Source organism: Trichomycterus rosablanca, chromosome 10 (genome assembly GCF_030014385.1).
Source record: "Trichomycterus rosablanca isolate fTriRos1 chromosome 10, fTriRos1.hap1, whole genome shotgun sequence".
NCBI classification, from domain to species: domain Eukaryota; kingdom Metazoa; phylum Chordata; class Actinopteri; order Siluriformes; family Trichomycteridae; genus Trichomycterus; species Trichomycterus rosablanca.
The window spans coordinates 32,314,776-32,337,487 of record NC_085997.1 but is presented as its reverse complement, the minus strand read 5'-3'; the positions used below and the strand labels follow the sequence as shown (position 1 = coordinate 32,337,487).

The window sequence follows — 22,712 nt, the reverse complement described above, 5'->3', positions numbered from 1 at the left end:
GGAAATCATTCATTTCTGAACAAACGCTGTGATATTAATCCCACCCAGTAATGTTGCATTAGTATTTTTGCACAAGTGCTCCATGTCTTATGTATTAAGTATTAATGATTTTCATATCCACTGTGAAAGTAATTCATTGGTCAATCAGGGTTACCATGTGGACTTACAAGGTGGCCGGGTTTTTATCTTGGACAGGAAAACCAATTCATCACAGGTTATCATTCACTAATCATTTTTCACCTACAAGTAATTTCAAGCAGCTAGTTCTCCTACTCATGTTTGGGAGGTGGGAGAAAACTGGACCAAATCCATGCTGATACAGGAAAAGCATGTGATGCCTTCCAGAACAAGACCCAAGTTACTGTACAGTATTATGTGAATAAAAAAATCTTTCATTCACTAAACAAGGGCTGTCCTTGTGCACATGGAGCAGTATGCAGCACCAGTCCATCACCCATTCACTACCTCTAATCCAGAGCTGATTAGGAATAGCCAATTCACCTTTTTGCAGGTGCTCAGGTGGCACAAAGGTAAATTATACTAGCTGACTGACTCTGACGTGCTAGCGGCCTGGATTATATTCAGGCGTAATTACATACAAACATGATTGGCCTTGTGTGGGATGATGGGGAGGGTGACCAAGGCCCAGAGATGGATTGGCGTCCTGTCCAGGGGGTGTTGCTCCATTGCGCCCAGTGATTCTGGGAAACCAGACCCACTACGACCCTGACCAGGGTAATTCTGTGGTAAAACATGAAAATTAATTAAAAAACCTTTTTTTCCCCCTCACAAGGTAAAAGAAAACACACACGCTAAACTATTTTACAATTTCCGGACAGTAAGCTGAGGTGTAAGTTTATATTCAAGTCCCTATGACCCACAGTAGCTGCTGCACCAAACTAGAATTTGCAATTAAAAAGAGAACGCATTCAAACATGCTTGCAATAAACATTCCAACAAAATAAATTCAAATGAATCTACAGCTGCTGGACAGTAAAGAAGTAAACCAAATGTTTCTGTTTGTTTTTTATATCCAAAAGGGGAGAACAGACTTCACCCTATACAAAGCCACTCAATCACTTACATACATATCCATTCACCCCAAACAAAAATCTGTAAACATACTGAGAGAAAAATTACAATATTACAATTGTAGACATTAAGGCCTTTTCCCTCTTAATTAATATTAAATGTACAATGTATTATTTTCACATGCTACAGTAAAATGTATAATGCGAATATAACAATTTTCATATACTTTTGTTGCTTAAAAAAAAAAAAAGGGGGGGGGGGGGGGGATAGGGAGAAATCAGAACATGGCCTACATGATGCTAAGTGTTTTTCTCCAATCATAATGTGTCAACTCCTGATACAGGACTGCAAACAAATAACTGATATTACAGTTCAAATAAAATTCACAGTATTAAAAGAAAAATACTAAAATGGAAAAGCTACACACAAAGCAATTAAAACCACTACAAGACAAGATGCGACAGTATTTCTTTCCTATACAGTACAAAGAAACTTGAAAAAGAGAAATAATGCCATTAGATGGATCCTGGAGAATGTAGAACAGTGTGGGAATCAAAAACAAGTAGTAAAAGGTGAAGTACGCATAACATGTCAAGTGTGTTCAGGTTAACCATGGTGTAGGTGCACGCACAGCACTAGCAAAGCCTGCTGCATTAAGATTTTTAACAGGCGTGAGATTGGTGACATCATAGCTCGAAGTGGGGTGACGAGGACAAAGTGTTTGTGACCCACAGCGTGTTGTGTTCCGTTCTTTTGTTTCTTTACCCCCTTTCTATCTCGGCTGGGCGTCCTTAAAGGGAGTACAGGTCTCGTCTTCACAAGTGAGAAAATCCTGAGTCTGTGTCTGAGCAGCGATTCTGATGGTAAAGCTCCAGGCTTCTGTTTCTGGATTAAATGTATATATTAAATTTGTTGTTTACATTTTAATGTGTTTTATTTAAAAGTTCAGCTGTACAGGTAAAAAAAAGTGTCCGTAGCTAAATCGATATCTTTAAAGCATTAAAATACAGTTTTTATTGATTGAGCACCCTTTCAGTGTGTAGGAGCTGTAGAGATTTTTTTCTTTTCCTCATGTGTGTGATGGTCCAAGTCTTTAAGTCTTTAAAAAATGAACAAGATCACAATTATGAAAACGACTTGCACTTTGCAACAACTTTTCCAACCTCGAACAATAATTTACTTTCAGCATCTCTCACCTTTAGTCTGAGGCGGGACCACTTACTCGCTTAATCCACTTACTCGTTTCCTGTGGAAACCAGAGTCAGGTTGAGAGTTGTGCTGCGTTCATTTGCTCACCGTTTGGCTCATTCATAATGATAACTAGCCAACAACGCTACACGTATTCCTAGGATGAAATATACTCACATCGGCACGGCACGACGCCCAAGTCTTCATTGTCTCCTCCACTGCTGTTAGTGGAGGTATGATTCATGTGTTTGTATTTCACCAGTTCATCCATTCCGTTCTGACAGAATCCATAAACACTCCCATTGGAATGATTTATGCCACTGTCTGCAGTACACAGACAACACAAGTTTATTAACACTCGAAAACAGAGGCGATAAGTCTGAAGTTGGGGCTTGTTTCTGGGTTCTTTTTTTTTTTTTTTTTTTTTTTTACTATGATTCATTTGTATAATAATTTTACATAAACAATTATTTGGACAAAAAGTCAAGAGTCTTAAACATGATTATTCAATGTTATGCACCTGAGTGACCATTAGGTTGGTGATGGTCCTCAGTGTTAACTCTCTTCGCTCGGGGTGGAGAATGCTCTCTGTCAGAGCTGCAACGATGCTTACGGCTTTCTCTCTCCTCACCACTCCTGCTTTTCGAGTCTTGTTTCTCTGAGCTGTGGGTGGAATGACTGTCTGTATGATTCCTCTCCTCTGAATCATATCTCCTCCTCCTCTTCTTTTTTTTACTTTTGTGCCGCCGAGAGCTGCTGTCCCCACTTCGATCAGAAATCTCCTTCTCGTACTCCCTACAAATAAAGTTGAAAAGTGATTCGTTTCTATGTAGACAAAGAACAAATATCAAACGTTTTACCTTATTAATTTCGTTTATTGTAAATATATGCAAATTACTATGTTTTTGGAAGGAGTACAAAGGAAATGCTCAGCCCTTTATATATTTTATATCTAAAATTCACCTCACTTGCATGTCTTTGGACTGTGGGAGGAAACCGGAGCTCCTGGAGGAAACCCATACAGACAACATGCAAACTCCACATAGAAATGACCCGGACCACCCCGCCTGAGAATCGATCCCATGATCACTTACTCTCTTAACCACTTATCTTATTAGGGTCGCGGGGGGAGGGTGCTGGAGCCAATCCCAGCTTTTTAATGGGTGCAAGGCACACAGTAACACCCTGGACGGGGCGCCAGTCCATCGCAGGGCAGACACACATACACACACACACACACACACACACATTCACCTATAGGGCAATTTAGTGTCTCCAATTAATTTGACCATGTTTTTGGACTGTGGGAGGAAACCGGAGCCCCCTAGGGGGGAAACCACGCAGACACAAGGACAACATGCAGACTCTGCACAGAAAGGACCTGGACCACCCCGACTGGGGATCGAACCCTGGACCTTCTTGCTATGAGGCGACAGTGCTACCCACCGAGGCACCGTGCCGCCTCGAACCCATGATCATCTTGCTTTAAAGCAACAGTTCTACCCACTGAGCTATAGTGCCACCCTTTGGCCACAGAAATATGCTCATAAAAACCTGTGTAGAAATACACATTATATAAAAATAAATATAAATACTACTAATAAAAATCAGCTATAATTTAAGAACAGTGCACTTCTGTACACAGTAATTCAAAATTCTGCATATTAGAAGAAAATAGCCTACCTGTGTTTTTCTTTGCTCTTTTTCTTGGACTTTTTACTTTTTCGGGCTCTGCGCTCCTCAGATGCTGAGTCTTCATCAGAGTGCCTGCGTTTTCTCGTTCCATGATAAGGTGACGGGCTTTTGGAGCGTGAAGATGAAAGCTGCTCTCTGTTGTAGTGCCATCTATCACGTCTATCTTCCTGCACATGGCGCCAATGGCTCGAGCCGCCATCCCGGTAATGATGGTCTAAATAGCGGTGACTGTCGTAGTTACTGGTCTGATACCTCTTGTCTTTGTCTCGCTGCCAATCGTGCAACCGCTCCCCTCTGTCTCGTTTGTGGTAGTAATAGTGTCGTCTGTTGTAAGCATGCCTGTCCCGGTACCGATCAACCTCTCGGTAGCGTTTTTCCCGACTTGAAGAACGCTCCTTAGGTGGACGATACTCTCTGTCAGACCGATGGCTGCCTCCATAACGCTCTTTACTCCTGTCCCTGCACTCTCTGTAATGTCGATGGCTGTCCTTGTCTCCGTTTTTGCCCTTTGTGAAAGTATCTGATAGCTGATCTTGGTCATCAGTTGGTACATTTTCATCCCAGGAATTAGGCTTGACTGATGGAGACGTTTTATTTCCACCACCAAGAACCTGGGCTGCTCTTTCTGGCCCATTTAAAACTGCGAGTCCATCACTCCTCTGAGGGCTGAGACCTTGACTGGTTGGAGGAGACTCTGTCATGCCCCCTACTTGACCTGACCCATTTGGTAAGGCTGCCTGCGTACTAGTTTGGTCCATCAAGCCCAGTGGCTTAACAAGCGTACTGGTGGCTGACCCCTGTATGGCAGGCTGAGTGTCAGAGTTACACACCGGTTTAGCTCTTTCTGTGGAGGGTGATGGAATAAGAACGCCATCCAACTTGGAGCTAAATAAAGGAGAGAATTATTCAATTTTTGTGTTTTCAATTAATGGCATGTTTTTATTCTAAAAAGCAGATTAAACAAAGCTGGAAGAGTAATCAGCCTTATTTATTTACCTTGACACGCTCTGTCTGAGCTGACTGTCTGAACTGTCAGTGTCGCTGGTCAGAGAAGATTCAGAGGTTGGACTTTCTGTAAGCTGAAAAATAGCAACAACCAATGGCTGTTAATTGTCACACAATTACTTTAGAAGAACCAAAAATAAAACAATTTGAAAGTATTCAATGAAATTCTATATTTAGAGTGTAAAGTTATCTTTAAGACATGTGCATAAAGATGTCTTTAAAGATGAAAATAACTTTGACAATCCTCCAGTTTATTATAGTTTTATGGCTGAACTGTGGAAAAGTGGTGTCATTACGGCTAGTGCCAACGCTGTTTTCCCTGCTAAATGATACTATCAAAGTAGTAATCTTTACCTTAAACATGCCTAAATGTTTTTAATATATTTATAATAAATAAAAGTTTACAATATAAAGCCCCTCACGGCTTTAACTTACAGTTTACCTATGCAATAATCTAAGTTCTACTTCCTTACACTGCAGACCACAAGAGTATCATTTTGCCTGGTAAAGACTACATCAAGATTCTCAGAAGCCTCCCTACTGCATAGCAACATGCCCTAAATAATCGGACAGCATTGTGACTTCGATAACGGGAGTATAATACAGAATCCTCCAAGGTGATCACAGAGTACATGGTCATAATAAAGCAAAACTTACTTTAAACAATGTAAAAATCAGTAAGGAGGTGGCTGCCGCATTTATGGACACCAACACTTGATGGAGGGAGGCGAGTACTGGTTTGCACTTGACCATGCCACCACTACCTTTAGCCAGTAAGATGAACAGCCTTTAGACAAGTCTGCTTGAGAGCTGGACATAGGTCTTAATCATGTGTTTATATGATGTGTTGCCAATACCTGCCAATACCTTCAGCAGGAAGGCTGATTTCAGTCGCAGAGTGACCCATTTAAACTCAAATCCCAAAGCCATTTCAGGTTGACTTAATAATATTAGATAATGCATGCAATTCACTGACTCCTATGATCTACTAATACGGATCATATGATATACTAATAACTAGCCATGACTTAAGTCATAAACCACTGTAGATTAGCACCTTACCATGGTTTAATGGTACAGCATGGAAATAGCTTTATGTAGCCAAAATCAGCTCAATACTGACAAAATGAGTAGAAAATACTGCAACATACACCTTTAAAAACAGTTCTAGTATTCTAGTACTAGTACCAGCATAATGCTTAGATGTAACAACCAGAAGGGCTAATGAATTTCATACCTGTTTAGAATGTGTGAATCCATTGACTTGATGTCCATTCTGGCCACTGTGTCCTGATCCATTTTCACACGTATAAGCCTCGGAGGTGTGAGAGCCATTTGTCTTGGAGCTTAAACTATCAGAACAGGGTCTATCCGTACCATCTTTTTTACAGGCTGCCTTGGCAACTGAGTAAGGCTTTGTGGTACCATTGTCCAAGACTCCGTCATCCTTGTCAGAGTCCTCAGAAGATTCCTGGCTATATGGAACCAGGAAAGCAGCACTGTGATTAGCAGGTGTTCCATTGACCTGCGCCGGGCTCTCAGAGGTAGACTGCGAAGTGCTTGAGGAAGAGTTTGTGGACTGTGAGCGAGATTGGGAGGCTGATGATAAAGGACAGCCGGAGCTTGACTGGCTCTGGTTGGGTCGCACCAGTTTTCCCTGTCCGATGTGAATGGTCAGCTTGGGCCTCTTCTGTGGCTCTGGGATGGATGTGGGGCGCACAAGTTGATTGGAAGTGGAAGATGAGCATGAAGAAAAGGAGGAAGAGGGAGTGGAGTTGATTTTGGTCACTCCACTAGGGTTGTTGCTGTTGGGCTTTGAGCCACTCTGATACTCCTTAGAGGAGACGTTCCCATTGACGTATTTCTGGAAAACATTTATAATCAGTAATTCAAATACTGACATTTATTATTTGAGTAAGAGTTAAGAATGATGTGGCTATACCTTTACAAGATGAGGGGGTAACTGTGGACCAATGAATGACTGAGAGGTATATTGGAGCCCATTCGTCTTGGGTGTTGTTAGAGGCCGAGGGGATGACTGGCCTGTATTACGATTCACGTGGTTAAAATCCCCATTTTTCAGATCTGCTGACCTATAAACAGAAGAAAGAAATTACTTAAATAATTATTTTACAAAATATTTATTTAACAGACTACAAAAAGCTCTTTACACCTCATTAAGTATTAAAAGACTCTTACCTGCTATAGAACAGCAAGTAAGCTTGTTGGTTTAGCACAGATCTAATATCACTGACAGACACAGATGAATCATTCATCTGATACCACTGCCCATTACTAGCCTAAAACAAAGCATTACAGATTTTTACAATATTTCACTTTTAATCAAACTGTTAAGTGGTGAATATGTGGAACAGGTCTAACCTTCACATAGCAGTAGTAGTGTCCGGCATAGCAGCTAAAACCAGCATGAACCAGCACTGCATACAGCCCATACAGCAGTGGCTCTCCTTGAGACTGAGACATGTATGGACGCAGGTCCAAATACTCAGGGTATCTTACATCCTGTACAGAGAAGATTACAGGATGTAGCATTTAAACAGCATGTACAGAGTCTACAAACCCCTATTAAAATGCCTGGTTTTGTGGTGTAAAAAAATCAGACCAAGATGCATCATTTTAGACTTATTCCACCTTTAATGTGGCCTGTAATCTGTCCAGTTCAACTGAAAAACAAACTGACAATGTTGAAGGGAAAAACTAAAATATAAAACTACAATTATGTGGTTGCACACCTTCTTATAATTGGGGGTGTGGCTATGTTTAGAATAAACCAATCACATTCAGGCTTGTTAAACAGTAGTCAGTGATTCCTGCCATTAAATAAAGTGAGTAATTATACCTACATATAGTTCAGCTCTTCCAGTAAAATTTTCCTGACATTACCTTAGTTGCATCTTACTGCAAAAGCCACGATCCACAAAGAGCTTACAAGGCATCAAAAAATCTCATTGATGAAAGGTATCAGTAAGGAGAAGAGTACAAGAAAATTTCCAAGGCAGTACATATACCATGGAACACACTGATGATGATCATCAACAAGTAAAAAAAAATATGGCACAAGAACTGGACGTCGCTCCAAAATTGATGAAAAGAGAAGAAGAAAACAGGTCTGTGATGTGGCATTGTAATAGGGGTGTGTAACTGTATTATAGCCCATCTGATTCCCATTTCCCAAGGTTAAAATAGTGTTCTGTGACCATACCTTTGCTATTTTCCCTCCATTAAAGTTGGCAAAGCGCTTTAGAGAGATGGTCAGCACATTGGAGCTGCGGTGAATGGTAAATCTCTTGGAGGCATGAACCATTTTCATACATCTACAAGCAGAGCATGTTTTTAAATGAGTATGAGCAAAACCAAAACAGCCTCATTCCAAAAACAAAGTATATACATTTATATAGTATATACATATATATTCACTGATCAGCCATAACATTAAAACCACCTCTTTGTTTCTACACTCACTGTCCATTTTATCTGCTCCACTTACCATATAGAAGCACTTTGTAGTTCTACGATTACTGACTGTAGTCCATCTATTTCTCTACATACTGTTTTATCCTGCTTTCACTCTGTTCTTCAATGGTCAGGACCGCCACAGAGCAGGTATTATTTAGGTGGTGGAGTGTTAGTGTGTGTTGTGCTGGTATGAGTGGATCAGACACAGCAGCGCTGCTGGAGTTTTTTAATACCGTGTCCACTCACTGTCCGCTCTATTAGACACTCCTACCTAGTTGGTCCACCTTGTAGATGTAAAGTCAAAGATGATCGCTCATCTATTGCTGCTGTTTGAGTTGGTCATCTTCTAGACCTTCATCAGTGGTCACAGGACGCTGCCCACGGGGTGCTGTTGGCTGGATATTTTTTGGTTGGTGGACTATTCTCAGTCCAGCAGTGAGAGTAAGATGTTTAAAAACTCCATCAGTGCTGCTGTGTCTGATCCACTCATACCAGCACAACACACACTAACACACCACCACCATGTCAGTGTCACTGCAGTGCTGAGAATGATCCACCACCCAAATAATACCTGCTCTGTGGTGGTCCTGTGGGGGTCCTGACCATTGAAGAACAGCATGAAAGGGGGCTAACAAAGCATGCACAGAAACAGATGGACTACAGTCAGTAATTGTAGAAGTACAAAGTGCTTCTATATGGTAAGTGGAGCTGATAAAATGGACAGTGAGTGTAGAAACAAGGAGGTGGTTTCAATGTTATGGCTGATCGGTGTACACTACCTATCTAAAAGCACAGAAGCTGATATGGGTGGACACTTACTTGCTGCACTTGTAGGCGTTGTCCCCATCTAGTTGCTCAGGCTTAACAAATTGCTCAAGAGCTTTAGTAATAGTTGGAGCCGTCTGCAATACAGTTTAATGTGTTAGTTTAGTGTGTGACATTAGTCGAGCATTCATCATCATTACAATGAAACCACTTGCTTTAAAAAGGTTATACACACAGATGAGCCAAAACATTAAGACGCCTCCCTAAAATTGTGTCAGTAAATGTCTATTTCATGTCATGGTCAATAATAAATGTTGGGTTAGCGGTAGTTACTTGTAGAACGCGTATGGAATGCAGGATGCACTGTAAGACGACCCACCATACAGGACTTATGGTCAGATGCATTGTTTGCATGAATTATCATTGAGATGTGTCTAGAATTTAATTAAAGTCCATCTGCTGCAATTTACATCGACTGGACAGAATTCCAGTCTGACGAGATGAAAAAGAAACTGATTTGTAAAGAACAGCAAACTCTTCTCTTGGAAAACTGAATGCAGAGAGATATGGTAACATCTTTACCTCCTCCCTTTGCTGTGACAGTTCACCTTTCATCATGGCAATTCCATTCAAGTGGCTTTAAAGCACTAATGTCATTATCTGACGCAGCCAAAGTTCAGTCCTAAATCCCAATGAACATCTTTAGAGAGACCTTAAAATGGAAGTTCACAAATGCTTGCCAACAAATCTGTCAGAGCCTAAGACGATCTGCCATGAACAATGGGATAAAGTCCTGGTGTGCAATGCTTGTAGCGACAAATCAAAAAGACTAATTGCTAGCGCTGTTTAACAAAGCATTGAATTAAGTAAAATAAAAAACTGTTTTCATGTCATTATTTTGGATAATTACCGGTAAGTGTAGATTGGTGGGTAAACTCGAATAATATTCATTTATTTTAAAATTTCAGGAAGTTGGAATACATTCTAAATCCACTGTGTGTGTGTGTGTGTGTGTGTATATTACTTAAACACTTGAAGGTTATCAAAGACTTACTATCTTAAAATCCTGACTATTACCTTAATGTCCAGTGCAATGTCCAGATAAGGATCAAATGTATCCGACACAGCTTTGCAATTTAAACACTTCACTGTGGGAAAAAAATAATAGATTATTAATTAATTAAAAATTAATAGATCACCAATAGAACTACTTTATTAGCTTCACATATAACAAATAGTACACTAACACAGGGAATGATTTTCATTATTTTAAACACAAATTTAGACATTAAATTAGAAAACATGAAACCATCTTAACACCAAAAACTTACCTCTAGACCTCAGGTAGCCTCCAAATATCTGATGAACCAGAGTGGTTGCCTGCGTTTGCCTGTCCAGTCTAATTAAATAAAAATAAATGACAGGATTAGAGACTTAATGTATAAAATCAATCTGTGTAAAACTAGCAGAACCAAAAGATCCAAACCATACAATTTAACAGCTATTTTTAAACTAAATCAGATTAGATAATATTAACATCTGGCTCAGATAATATATGGCCACACAAACAAGTAGCAAAGCTTTAACAAACAAACACTTTGTGCCGTCGTGGCCATAACATAAAATGAAACAATTACAAAGACTATCTATTTTACGTGGGACCCCCAAACTTATAAGAAAATTTATTGCAAACTATTCTTATTATTTGGAGATTTAAAAACAATGATATGTAGAATCTTTTTTTCCCCACAAAGTTACGTCAAATAAAGACAATTGTACCTGTTCTGTATTGCAATGATTCAACTGATTTTGATGCAGCTACTCACATGTTTCCAGGCAAACAAGACTTCTGCATAGCCTCTACTGTGTATCTCAAGAACTCATGGGCATCCTCCTGACTCCCATACCGAAAATGCTTTGCAATACCTATAAGAAAGCAAGATGATATACTTATAAAAGCGAAAACCCAAATAAGAACAATATGCTTCTATTTATCGTAATAGTTCATGCTCACGTTTTAGTTCATTTAACACGCCAATGGGCTTTATGACATTCCCTGAATTGGCAAACACCTGGGTGATGTGATTCTGCATGGTACACATCATGCAAAATCCAGGCTCACGACCTTTATAAAAAAAATACAGCAATAATCAGAATAACATCATGCCACAATAATATTCACAATGTTTGTAGTAAGTGTATAATGTGTGATAACCCACATGATTTGGAATGCTCTCTGGTCAGCATATAGTTGGATAGGGGTGCAGTGTATGAAAGACACTGTAGGGCAGAGTTAAGAAAACATGTGTTGCCAAGATTTTGGAGCCCTGCGCCAACACGATGGACCTGGTTCCACTTTAGGTTCAGACGCTCCGGTGGAAACAGAACCTTCTGTGGTACGGCAATTCCATCACCACACGTCATCCCCACTGCATAGTTAAAAGAAGCAATTTAATAACAAACCATGACACAGCTGCATCTAAAAGCTGGAACTGCAATAATATTGGCGAGATTCCTGGACAAGGAAATAAAATGCATACTTGCCTTGCTCCTGGCACTTCTCAGTTGGAAGTGCTGTGGTGTACACAGCTGCTCCAATGCTGGGAGCCGTACAGGCAGCCTTGGCCCTCAAGATCTCGGAGGCATGGGAGTTCACACTCCAGCTGGAACTGTTGCCATCCATGTCTCCAGAGGAGAAAGGAGTCAGAGAGCCAGAGTGTGTGCACCGTACTGACTCAAAGTCAGACTTCTCTGAGGGTTTGTCAACTATGGTCATTGTTCATTTCTGTAAGAAAACATATAACATAGCTTACTTTCTTTTTTGCATGTAGCTTGCTAGTCAAGATGTATTTTGCTCATCATGATTATTAAAATTAATGATCAATTATCAGAATTGGGGCCCAAACACTCTGGATTGGCATCTATTTGGATTTGATCTATTTTTAACTGATCCACATGGATTAGACTGAAAGAGCTTATATAATTTATGTAAAAAAATTAGGGCTGTCGAAGTTAACGTGATAATAACGCATTAACGCAATCTCAATTTAACGCGATTAAAAAAAATAGTGCCGTTAACGCAAATTCTATTTGGCCTGCGAGTCATCCGTAGTTCATGTTGAGACTTACCAGCGTTTTTCATTTGCGGTTTGTTATCATAATGTAACCAAGCGTGTAGTGATGCACTCGCTTAATAAAGAAATAAATACACGGTATATTCACAAGTTGTCGGGAGCAGAAAACTTTTATTACTTTTTCTGTTACGGTACCGGACAGCTGGAGTCATCGCGTTAGCCAAGCATGCTAGTCCATGAACTATGGAAGCCCCAAGGGGTCAAAACACACTCACTTCGTGTAGAAACGTCCATCAAATGTCACAATACAAGCACAGAAAAGTCTGTTACAATAACTACACCTTATCCCACCTAAAGCACCGCTGATCTACAATATTTGGAGAAATTCTAACCTACAATCTGACATTTATACGAAGTCAGGGGTCTCTGCTGGATAGTATTTCTGCCTAGTATGTGAGTGAATTACAATTTTCTCTTGTCCCAGCAGTTTTTAACATCAGTACATTTAGCATAAAATGTGTTCACCATTTTAACTGTAACATTTCACTTAAAAATCCTTGTTTTCTTCTTTTTTTTTTAAAAAAATGCGATTAATCGCGATTAACTATATGAAATTCTGAGATTAATCGCGATTAAAAATTTTAATCGTTTGACAGCCCTAAAAAAAATACAATAACAAAATGGTTTAAACCATATCTTTTCAAAAGCTTTTCAATCTTTATTAGGCCCTGACTCACTCACTGTGTTCATGCATGAACTAAGTAAACAAGATGAGAACAAAAATAGATTCTGTAAGTAGAATGCATAATAATTTGCAGCTCTTTATATTTAAACATGGTACTGTAAGAAAACTGTTAAGTTACTACTAGTGGTGCACAACTAAAATCAGCCACCAAAATCAGAATCTGCAGATTTTTATTCCAGACAATTAGCAGGCAATTAGTCTATTTAATTAATTGAATCAATGAAATTACAGAAGCATTTCATTGCACTTATGCTGCATTTGAAAGCTGCCGCTACGTGTTAAACTAAATGTTAATGGTCTGAAAATATGCCTGATGAACCTCTAGTTTTTTAACCTCTTTCTGTCTGTGTCTTTTTCTCTCGCATCTTTTTAAAATATTAAAACAAAGCACATGTTTGGCTGTAGCTTTAGGATGTTATTATATAAAGTTTTTTTTCCCACTAACGCCAGGCAGGCATACTATTATTATTATTATAGAACAATTAAGATAAGCTACAGCGAATATGACTACTCTGCATGTGTTGTGTGTCCTTGGGTGCCCACTTACTTCCTTCGTGTTTTTTAAAATGTCACTTAGGTACAAGAGACTGCTCACACTGCAATGCAAGATACCAAAATTTTAATGTCAAAAAAGATGCTTCAGTGGTTCTCGAACTGTAGTACGAGTAAAACACTCCTAGATGATGCTCTAGATCGGGGGTGCCCAATACGTCGATCCTGATCGACCAATCGGTTGCACAGTGCACGCTGGTAGATCGCGCCTCATTTCAACTGAGCAGGTCAACGTGATTGACATGAATTGTGGCCACTGTTTCTTCAATTTGCGGGTTTGTTACCACATCTACGCCTCACACCCTGCCTATGGCACCGCTAATCTACAAAGTTTTCATTCCTCAGTAGCCAGTTTGTGCCATTTTTGCATTTTCCTTTTGTAACCTGCACTGTTTGTGAAGATGAGTGCACAACCAAGAACAAAGGCAAGACTTAAGCAGGACCACTGCAAAGACAGATGTTTCGTTCTTTGCAGTGACGGAGAATAATCAGATCTCATGCTACATACAGACATTTTAAACCCTACAATCTGACATTCATATGAAGTCAAGGGCTTCTGCTGAACAATTTTGGAACTTGCTGGCTGAGGAAAAAGTCTAAATATCAGTCCACCCTTACTGGTGAAGACAACTGGCATCAGCAGCTATTGTCCAGACTACATAAACCTGGCTGACACCATTCAGTTCAAATAATCAGAATAAGGTTAGTGTGATTTTTTCAGTTGCTTGCCCTGTATTGCTGAATATCAATATAGGCAACTGAGGCACATTTAAAAAAAGCTTTAAAGCCTTTTTAAAAAATTATGAGGTGATGACCTGTCGACTAAAATAGTAGATCTCAAGCCATGAAAAGTGGGCACCTCTGCTCTAGATATACAGTAAAATGTTTCAGACAGCAAAAAAGGTGTACTGTTTCTAATTTAAAAGAATAAGTGTGTAATTAGTGTGAAATCAGGCTGTCAAAACCAGACAAAACACTTCCAGTAAGTTGCATTAAGGCAGGACGGATCTGCTAATGCATCAGACACACGTGTAAAGACAGTGTGTGTGCAGTGTCAGAGAGCAACACTATAATAAACAGGATCAGTGTGTAAATACTATGAAAGAATGTGCATCTGGTACATGTAAAACTCGTATCATATATAGTTATAATCACTTATAGTTAGTTCATACAAATAAAAAGCATGTAGGCGATACCACAATAAATCACGAATGTAATGTGTCAGTTTACAGTAAGACTGACACGTGTAAACGTTATGATCTAAATAACAAGCTGTTCAGTTTACCTGGTACACATTCCATCAGGCAGTAAAGACTTTTTAAAACCATTAATGACTTTATAAACGTTTTAAAAGACACTATATTTAAATAACCAAACTGAATAGACTCTTCAAAACTGAAACCTGTAGTGCGACACTGACACCACGTGACTTGCGGGAAACGCAATCCGAACGTCAACAGCAGTGAAACATTGAACTCGGTTCAAACTGCCGTTGCTACAAACAAACGAAAGTAACGACACACATAACGCAACATGAAGCACTGTGAGAGGAGACTCCGGGAAAATGATTCTGGTTTTAGCTTTAATCAAACGTCTTGTTAGTTGTAGATAAAGCCACTCACTTAATAATGAGCTTACAGGACCAGACAACGGCGGGGTTTGTATCCGTGCTATATGAGGCACCCGGTACACAAGCTAACTCGGTCCGGTTGCTAAGCTAGCCGAGGCTTCCCTGCTTCACAGAAATGTGGGTGTAAAATTTAAATTTTAGCACTTAAATATATAAACACCTGTAAGTTCTCACTACAGCTGTCTGACGAGTCGGATCTTTAAAACGGCTCTTTCAGTAAAAAGCATCATTTGAGGAATATTCTGATCTAACGTTTATATTGTGCAAAAGTAATAAACACATTAATTCTACACATTCAAGAACAAATCAGTCGTATTTGAACAGTAAAAGGCATCGTCTAATATTTCAATTAAACCAGTTTAAGTCCAGTAACCAGTAAATGTCATTGTCTAATATTTCAATTAAACCAGTTTAAGTCCAGTAACCAGTAAATGTCATTGTCTAATATTTCAATTAAACCAGTTTCAGTTCAGTAACCAGTAAATGGCATTGTCTAATATTTCAATTAAACCAGTTTCAGTTCAGTAACCAGTAAATGGCATTGTCTAATATTTCAATTAAACCAGTTTAAGTTCAGTAACCAGTAAATGGCATTGTCTAATATTTCAATTAAACCAGTTTAAGTTCAGTAACCAGTAAAAGGCATCGTCTAATATTTCATTTAAACCAGTTTCAGTTCAGTAACCAGTAAATGGCATTGTCTAATATTTCAATTAAACCAGTTTAAGTTCAGTAACCAGTAAAAGGCATCGTCTAATATTTCATTTAAACCAGTTTAAGTCCAGTAACCAGTAAATGGCATTGTCTAATATTTCAATTAAACCAGTTTCAGTTCAGTAACCAGTAAATGGCATTGTCTAATATTTCAATTAAACCAGTTTAAGTTCAGTAACCAGTAAATGGCATTGTCTAATATTTCAATTAAACCAGTTTAAGTTCAGTAACCAGTAAAAGGCATCGTCTAATATTTCATTTAAACCAGTTTCAGTTCAGTAACCAGTAAATGGCATTGTCTAATATTTCAATTAAACCAGTTTAAGTTCAGTAACCAGTAAAAGGCATCGTCTAATATTTCATTTAAACCAGTTTCAGTTCAGTAACCAGTAAATGGCATTGTCTAATATTTCAATTAAACCAGTTTAAGTCCAGTAACCAGTAAAAGGCATCGTCTAATATTTCAATTAAACCAGTTTAAGTTCAGTAACCAGTAAATGGCATCGTCTAATATTTCAATTAAACCAGTTTCAGTTCAGTAACCAGTAAATGGCATTGTCTAATATTTCAATTAAACCAGTTTAAGTTCAGTAACCAGTAAATGGCATCGTCTAATATTTCAATTAAACCAGTTTAAGTTCAGTAACCAGTAAATGGCATTGTCTAATATTTCAATTAAACCAGTTTAAGTTCAGTAACCAGTAAATGGCATCGTCTAATATTTCAATTAAACCAGTTTAAGTTCAGTAACCAGTAAATGGCATCGTCTAATATTTCAATTAAACCAGTTTAAGTTCAGTAACCAGTAAATGGCATTGTCTAATATTTCAATTAAACCAGTTTCAGTTCAGTAACCAGTAAATGGCATTGTCTAATATTTCAATTAAACCAGTTTAAGTTCAGTAACCAGTAAATGGCATTGTCTAATATTTCAATTAAACCAGTTTAAGTTCAGTAACCAGTAAAAGGCATCGTCTAATATTTCATTTAAACCAGTTTCAGTTCAGTAACCAGTAAATGGCATTGTCTAATATTTCAATTAAACCAGTTTAAGTTCAGTAACCAGTAAATGGCATTGTCTAATATTTCAATTAAACCAGTTTAAGTTCAGTAACCAGTAAATGTCATCGTCTAATATTTCATTTAAACCAGTTTCAGTTCAGTAACCAGTAAATGGCATTGTCTAATATTTCAATTAAACCAGTTTAAGTTCAGTAACCAGTAAAAGGCATCGTCTAATATTTCATTTAAACCAGTTTCAGTTCAGTAACCAGTAAATGGCATTGTCTAATATTTCAATTAAACCAGTTTAAGTTCAGTAACCAGTAAAAGGCATCGTCTAATATTTCATTTAAACCAGTTTCAGTTCAGTAACCAGTAAATGGCATTGTCTAATATTTCAATTAAACCAGTTTAAGTTCAGTAACCAGTAAAAGGCATCGTCTAATATTTCATTTAAACCAGTTTCAGTTCAGTAACCAGTAAATGGCATTGTCTAATATTTCAATTAAACCAGTTTAAGTCCAGTAACCAGTAAAAGGCATCGTCTAATATTTCAATTAAACCAGTTTAAGTTCAGTAACCAGTAAATGGCATTGTCTAATATTTCAATTAAACCAGTTTCAGTTCAGTAACCAGTAAATGGCATTGTCTAATATTTCAATTAAACCAGTTTAAGTTCAGTAACCAGTAAATGGCATTGTCTAATATTTCAATTAAACCAGTTTAAGTTCAGTAACCAGTAAAAGGCATCGTCTAATATTTCATTTAAACCAGTTTCAGTTCAGTAACCAGTAAATGGCATTGTCTAATATTTCATTTAAACCAGTTTAAGTCCAGTAACCAGTAAATGGCATTGTCTAATATTTCAATTAAACCAGTTTAAGTCCAGTTACCAGTAAATGGCATTGTCTAATATTTCAATTAAACCAGTTTAAGTTCAGTAACCAGTAAAAGGCATCGTCTAATATTTCAATTAAACCAGTTTAAGTTCAGTAACCAGAAAATGGCATTGTCTAATATTTTATTTAAACCAGTTTAAGTCCAGTAACCAGTAAAAGGCATCGTCTAATATTTCAATTAAACCAGTTTAAGTCCAGTAACCAGTAAAAGGCATCGTCTAATATTTCAATTAAACCAGTTTAAGTCCAGTAACCAGTAAATGGCATTGTCTAATATTTCATTTAAACCAGTTTAAGTCCAGTAACCAGTAAATGTCATTGTCTAATATTTCAATTAAACCTGTTTATTCCGTTATTAAACCATTTATAATTTCTACATGACCAACTACTGACATTTAATTAAGTTAATCATGGTTATTAAAATATCACCGTGATTTACAGGTTCACAGGTTCATCTTACATTTATTTAATCCATCCATCATCACTTTTACCACCGCTTTACCCAGCTCAGGGTCCAATTCATGCATTTGTAAACATCAAGTTCATTATTCACAACTTAACTTGCGCACTTAATTTTTGTCTGCCAAGAATGTTCAATTATTTTGTTATTTAGCAAAGTAATAATACGTTTTGTTCTGATATTTCTATAGAGCCACACAATAAGAACAACAATTATGATGTAATAAAATATAAATATATGTGATGTACAAATATTAAGTGGACTGTTTGTACATCATATACTACAGAAAAGAATCCATTTATAAGCTGAAATTATTTATCTGGCAATTTCTCAAAGTAAATATCGTGGACATAATGTGGGTCGCTTAAAAAAAAAGTTTGAAAAATCCTGCTCTAGTGACGCTTTAAACTTATTTATGGTTGTAGTGTAGTTAGTAAAAATTACCAAATTGGTGCAGCAGTAAATTGCACTAGCACCCCAGCTCCTTCGATCCTTTCCTCACTTTACATTTACTCAGTACCAACTTTTTAGGTGTAAAAATGCACCCTGGATTTATTGTAGGTCCTTGTATACATCACACTATTATTTATCTGCATTGTGTATATGTTATTTTTTGTGTAGTGACGGTGGCGCTCTATCCTGACATATTATTTAGTACAGTAGTGTTCAGGTTCGGAGGTGATCTTGGATATGTGTGGTGATGGTGGCGCTCTATCCTGACATATTATTTAGTACAGTAGTGTTCAGGTTCGGAGGTGATCTTGGATATGTGTGGTGATGGTGGCGCTCTATCCTGACATATTATTTAGTACAGTAGTGTTCAGGTTCGGAGGTGATCTTGGATATGTGTGGTGATGGTGGCGCTCTATCCTGACATATTATTTAGTACAGTAGTGTTCAGGTTCGGAGGTGATCTTGGATATGTGTGGTGATGGTGGCGCTCTATCCTGACATATTATTTAGTACAGTAGTGTTCAGGTTCGGATGTGATCTTGGATGTGTGTGGTGATGGTGGCGCTCTATCCTGACATATTATTTAGTACAGTAGTGTTCAGGTTCGGATGTGATCTTGGATGTGTGTGGTGATGGTGGCGCTCTATCCTGACATACTGTTTAGTACAGTAGTGTTCAGGTTCGGAGGTGATCTTGGATATGTGTGGTGATGGTGGCGCTCTATCCTGACATATTATTTAGTACAGTAGTGTTCAGGTTCGGAGGTGATCTTGGATATGTGTGGTGATGGTGGCGCTCTATCCTGACATATTATTTAGTACAGTAGTGTTCAGGTTCGGAGGTGATCTTGGATATGTGTGGTGATGGTGGCGCTCTATCCTGACATATTATTTAGTACAGTAGTGTTCAGGTTCGGAGGTGATCTTGGATATGTGTGGTGATGGTGGCGCTCTATCCTGACATATTGTTTAGTACAGTAGTGTGCAGGTTCGGATGTGATCTTGGATGTGTGTGGTGATGGTGGTGCTCTATCCTGACATATTATTTAGTACAGTAGTGTTCAGGTTCGGATGTGATCTTGGATGTGTGTGGTGATGGTGGCGCTCTATCCTGACATACTGTTTAGTACAGTAGTGTTCAGGTTCGGATGTGATCTTGGATATGTGTGGTGATGGTGCCGCTCTATCCTGACATATTATTTAGTACAGTAGTGTGCAGGTTCGGATGTGATCTTGGATATGTGTGGTGATGGTGGCGCTCTATCCTGACATACTGTTTAGTACAGTAGTGTGCAGGTTCGGAGGTGATCTTGGATGTGTGTGGTGATGGTGGTGCTCTATCCTGACATATTATTTAGTACAGTAGTGTTCAGGTTCGGATGTGATCTTGGATGTGTGTGGTGATGGTGGCGCTCTATCCTGACATACTGTTTAGTACAGTAGTGTTCAGGTTCGGATGTGATCTTGGATGTGTGTGGTGATGGTGGTGCTCTATCCTGACATATTATTTAGTACAGTAGTGTTCAGGTTCGGATGTGATCTTGGATATGTGTGGTGATGGTGGTGCTCTATCCTGACATATTATTTAGTACAGTAGTGTTCAGGTTCGGATGTGATCTTGGATGTGTGTGGTGATGGTGGCGCTCTATCCTGACATACTGTTTAGTACAGTAGTGTTCAGGTTCGGATGTGATGTTGGATGTGTGTGGTGATGGTGGCGCTCTATCCTGACATATTATTTAGTACAGTAGTGTTCAGGTTCGGAGGTGATCTTGGATATGTGTGGTGATGGTGGCGCTCTATCCTGACATATTATTTAGTACAGTAGTGTTCAGGTTCGGATGTGATCTTGGATGTGTGTGGTGATGGTGGCGCTCTATCCTGACATATTATTTAGTACAGTAGTGTTCAGGTTCGGATGTGATCTTGGATGTGTGTGGTGATGGTGGCGCTCTATCCTGACATATTATTTAGTACAGTAGTGTTCAGGTTCGGAGGTGATCTTGGATATGTGTGGTGATGGTGGCGCTCTATCCTGACATATTATTTAGTACAGTAGTGTTCAGGTTCGGAGGTGATCTTGGATATGTGTGGTGATGGTGGCGCTCTATCCTGACATATTATTTAGTACAGTAGTGTTCAGGTTCGGAGGTGATCTTGGATATGTGTGGTGATGGTGGCGCTCTATCCTGACATATTATTTAGTACAGTAGTGTTCAGGTTCGGAGGTGATCTTGGATATGTGTGGTGATGGTGGCGCTCTATCCTGACATATTATTTAGTACAGTAGTGTTCAGGTTCGGATGTGATCTTGGATATGTGTGGTGATGGTGGCGCTCTATCCTGACATATTATTTAGTACAGTAGTGTTCAGGTTCGGAGGTGATCTTGGATATGTGTGGTGATGGTGGCGCTCTATCCTGACATATTGTTTAGTACAGTAGTGTGCAGGTTCGGATGTGATCTTGGATGTGTGTGGTGATGGTGGTGCTCTATCCTGACATATTATTTAGTACAGTAGTGTTCAGGTTCGGATGTGATCTTGGATGTGTGTGGTGATGGTGGCGCTCTATCCTGACATACTGTTTAGTACAGTAGTGTTCAGGTTCGGATGTGATCTTGGATATGTGTGGTGATGGTGCCGCTCTATCCTGACATATTATTTAGTACAGTAGTGTGCAGGTTCGGATGTGATCTTGGATATGTGTGGTGATGGTGGCGCTCTATCCTGACATACTGTTTAGTACAGTAGTGTGCAGGTTCGGAGGTGATCTTGGATGTGTGTGGTGATGGTGGTGCTCTATCCTGACATATTATTTAGTACAGTAGTGTTCAGGTTCGGATGTGATCTTGGATGTGTGTGGTGATGGTGGCGCTCTATCCTGACATACTGTTTAGTACAGTAGTGTTCAGGTTCGGATGTGATCTTGGATGTGTGTGGTGATGGTGGCGCTCTATCCTGACATACTGTTTAGTACAGTAGTGTTCAGGTTCGGATGTGATCTTGGATGTGTGTGGTGATGGTGGTGCTCTATCCTGACATATTATTTAGTACAGTAGTGTTCAGGTTCGGATGTGATCTTGGATATGTGTGGTGATGGTGCCGCTCTATCCTGACATATTATTTAGTACAGTAGTGTTCAGGTTCGGATGTGATCTTGGATATGTGTGGTGATGGTGGTGCTCTATCCTGACATATTATTTAGTACAGTAGTGTTCAGGTTCGGATGTGATCTTGGATGTGTGTGGTGATGGTGGTGCTCTATCCTGACATATTATTTAGTACAGTAGTGTTCAGGTTCGGATGTGATCTTGGATGTGTGTGGTGATGGTGGTGCTCTATCCTGACATATTATTTAGTACAGTAGTGTTCAGGTTCGGATGGGATCTTGGATGTGTGTGGTGATGGTGGCGCTCTATCCTGACATATTATTTAGTACAGTAGTGTTCAGGTTCGGATGTGATCTTGGATATGTGTGGTGATGGTGGCACTCTATCCTGACATACTGTTTAGTACAGTAGTGTTCAGGTTCGGATGTGATCTTGGATATGTGTGGTGATGGTGGTGCTCTATCCTGACATATTATTTAGTACAGTAGTGTTCAGGTTCGGATGTGATCTTGGATGTGTGTGGTGATGGTGGCGCTCTATCCTGACATATTATTTAGTACAGTAGTGTTCAGGTTCGGAGGTGATCTTGGATATGTGTGGTGATGGTGGCGCTCTATCCTGACATACTGTTTAGTACAGTAGTGTTCAGGTTCGGAGGTGATCTTGGATATGTGTGGTGATGGTGGCGCTCTATCCTGACATACTGTTTAGTACAGTAGTGTTCAGGTTCGGAGGTGATCTTGGATATGTGTGGTGATGGTGGCGCTCTATCCTGACATATTATTTAGTACAGTAATGTGCAGGTTCGGATGTGATCTTGGATGTGTGTGGTGATGGTGGCGCTCTATCCTGACATATTATTTAGTACAGTAATGTGCAGGTTCGGATGTGATCTTGGATGTGTGTGGTGA

The 22,712-nt window shown here is 39.1% G+C and overlaps 1 protein-coding gene across 2 annotated transcripts; it reads right to left on the bottom strand.

Moving 5' to 3' along the window:
* Nucleotides 1–1,013: 1,013 nt before the first annotated feature.
* On the bottom strand, nt 1,014–11,938 carry usp42 (ubiquitin specific peptidase 42). 2 transcript variants are annotated; one of them, XR_010013849.1, is made up of 19 exons: nt 11,707–11,938; nt 11,382–11,591; nt 11,177–11,287; nt 10,989–11,088; nt 10,494–10,561; nt 10,240–10,310; nt 9,217–9,299; nt 8,144–8,255; nt 7,303–7,443; nt 7,120–7,220; nt 6,863–7,013; nt 6,158–6,784; nt 4,912–4,994; nt 3,904–4,800; nt 2,741–3,015; nt 2,398–2,544; nt 2,229–2,278; nt 2,061–2,131; nt 1,014–1,917 (listed from the first exon to the last, which is right to left on the bottom strand). XR_010013849.1 is itself a non-coding variant. In XM_063003182.1 (18 exons), coding segments are annotated over exons 1-17 (3,411 nt in total). In that variant the 3' UTR covers nt 1,014–2,131; nt 2,229–2,276. The 2 variants fall into 2 exon arrangements, 1 of the variants encoding a protein (XP_062859252.1); XM_063003182.1 differs by having other exon boundaries at nt 1,014–2,131.
* Between the last annotated feature and the right edge of the window lie 10,774 nt (nt 11,939–22,712).

Excerpts from the sequence above, each read along its gene's own strand:
- usp42 (XM_063003182.1), bottom strand. The coding sequence starts at position 11,938 with ATGACCATAGTTGACAAACCCTCAGAGAAGTCTGACTTTGAGTCAGTA. Across the intron at positions 11,089-11,176 it reads CGTGTTAAATGAACTAAAAC|GTATTGCAAAGCATTTTCGG; the intron begins GTGAGCATGAAC and ends GCTTTCTTATAG. Across the intron at positions 7,221-7,302 it reads ACTACTACTGCTATGTGAAG|GCTAGTAATGGGCAGTGGTA; the intron begins GTTAGACCTGTT and ends GCTTTGTTTTAG.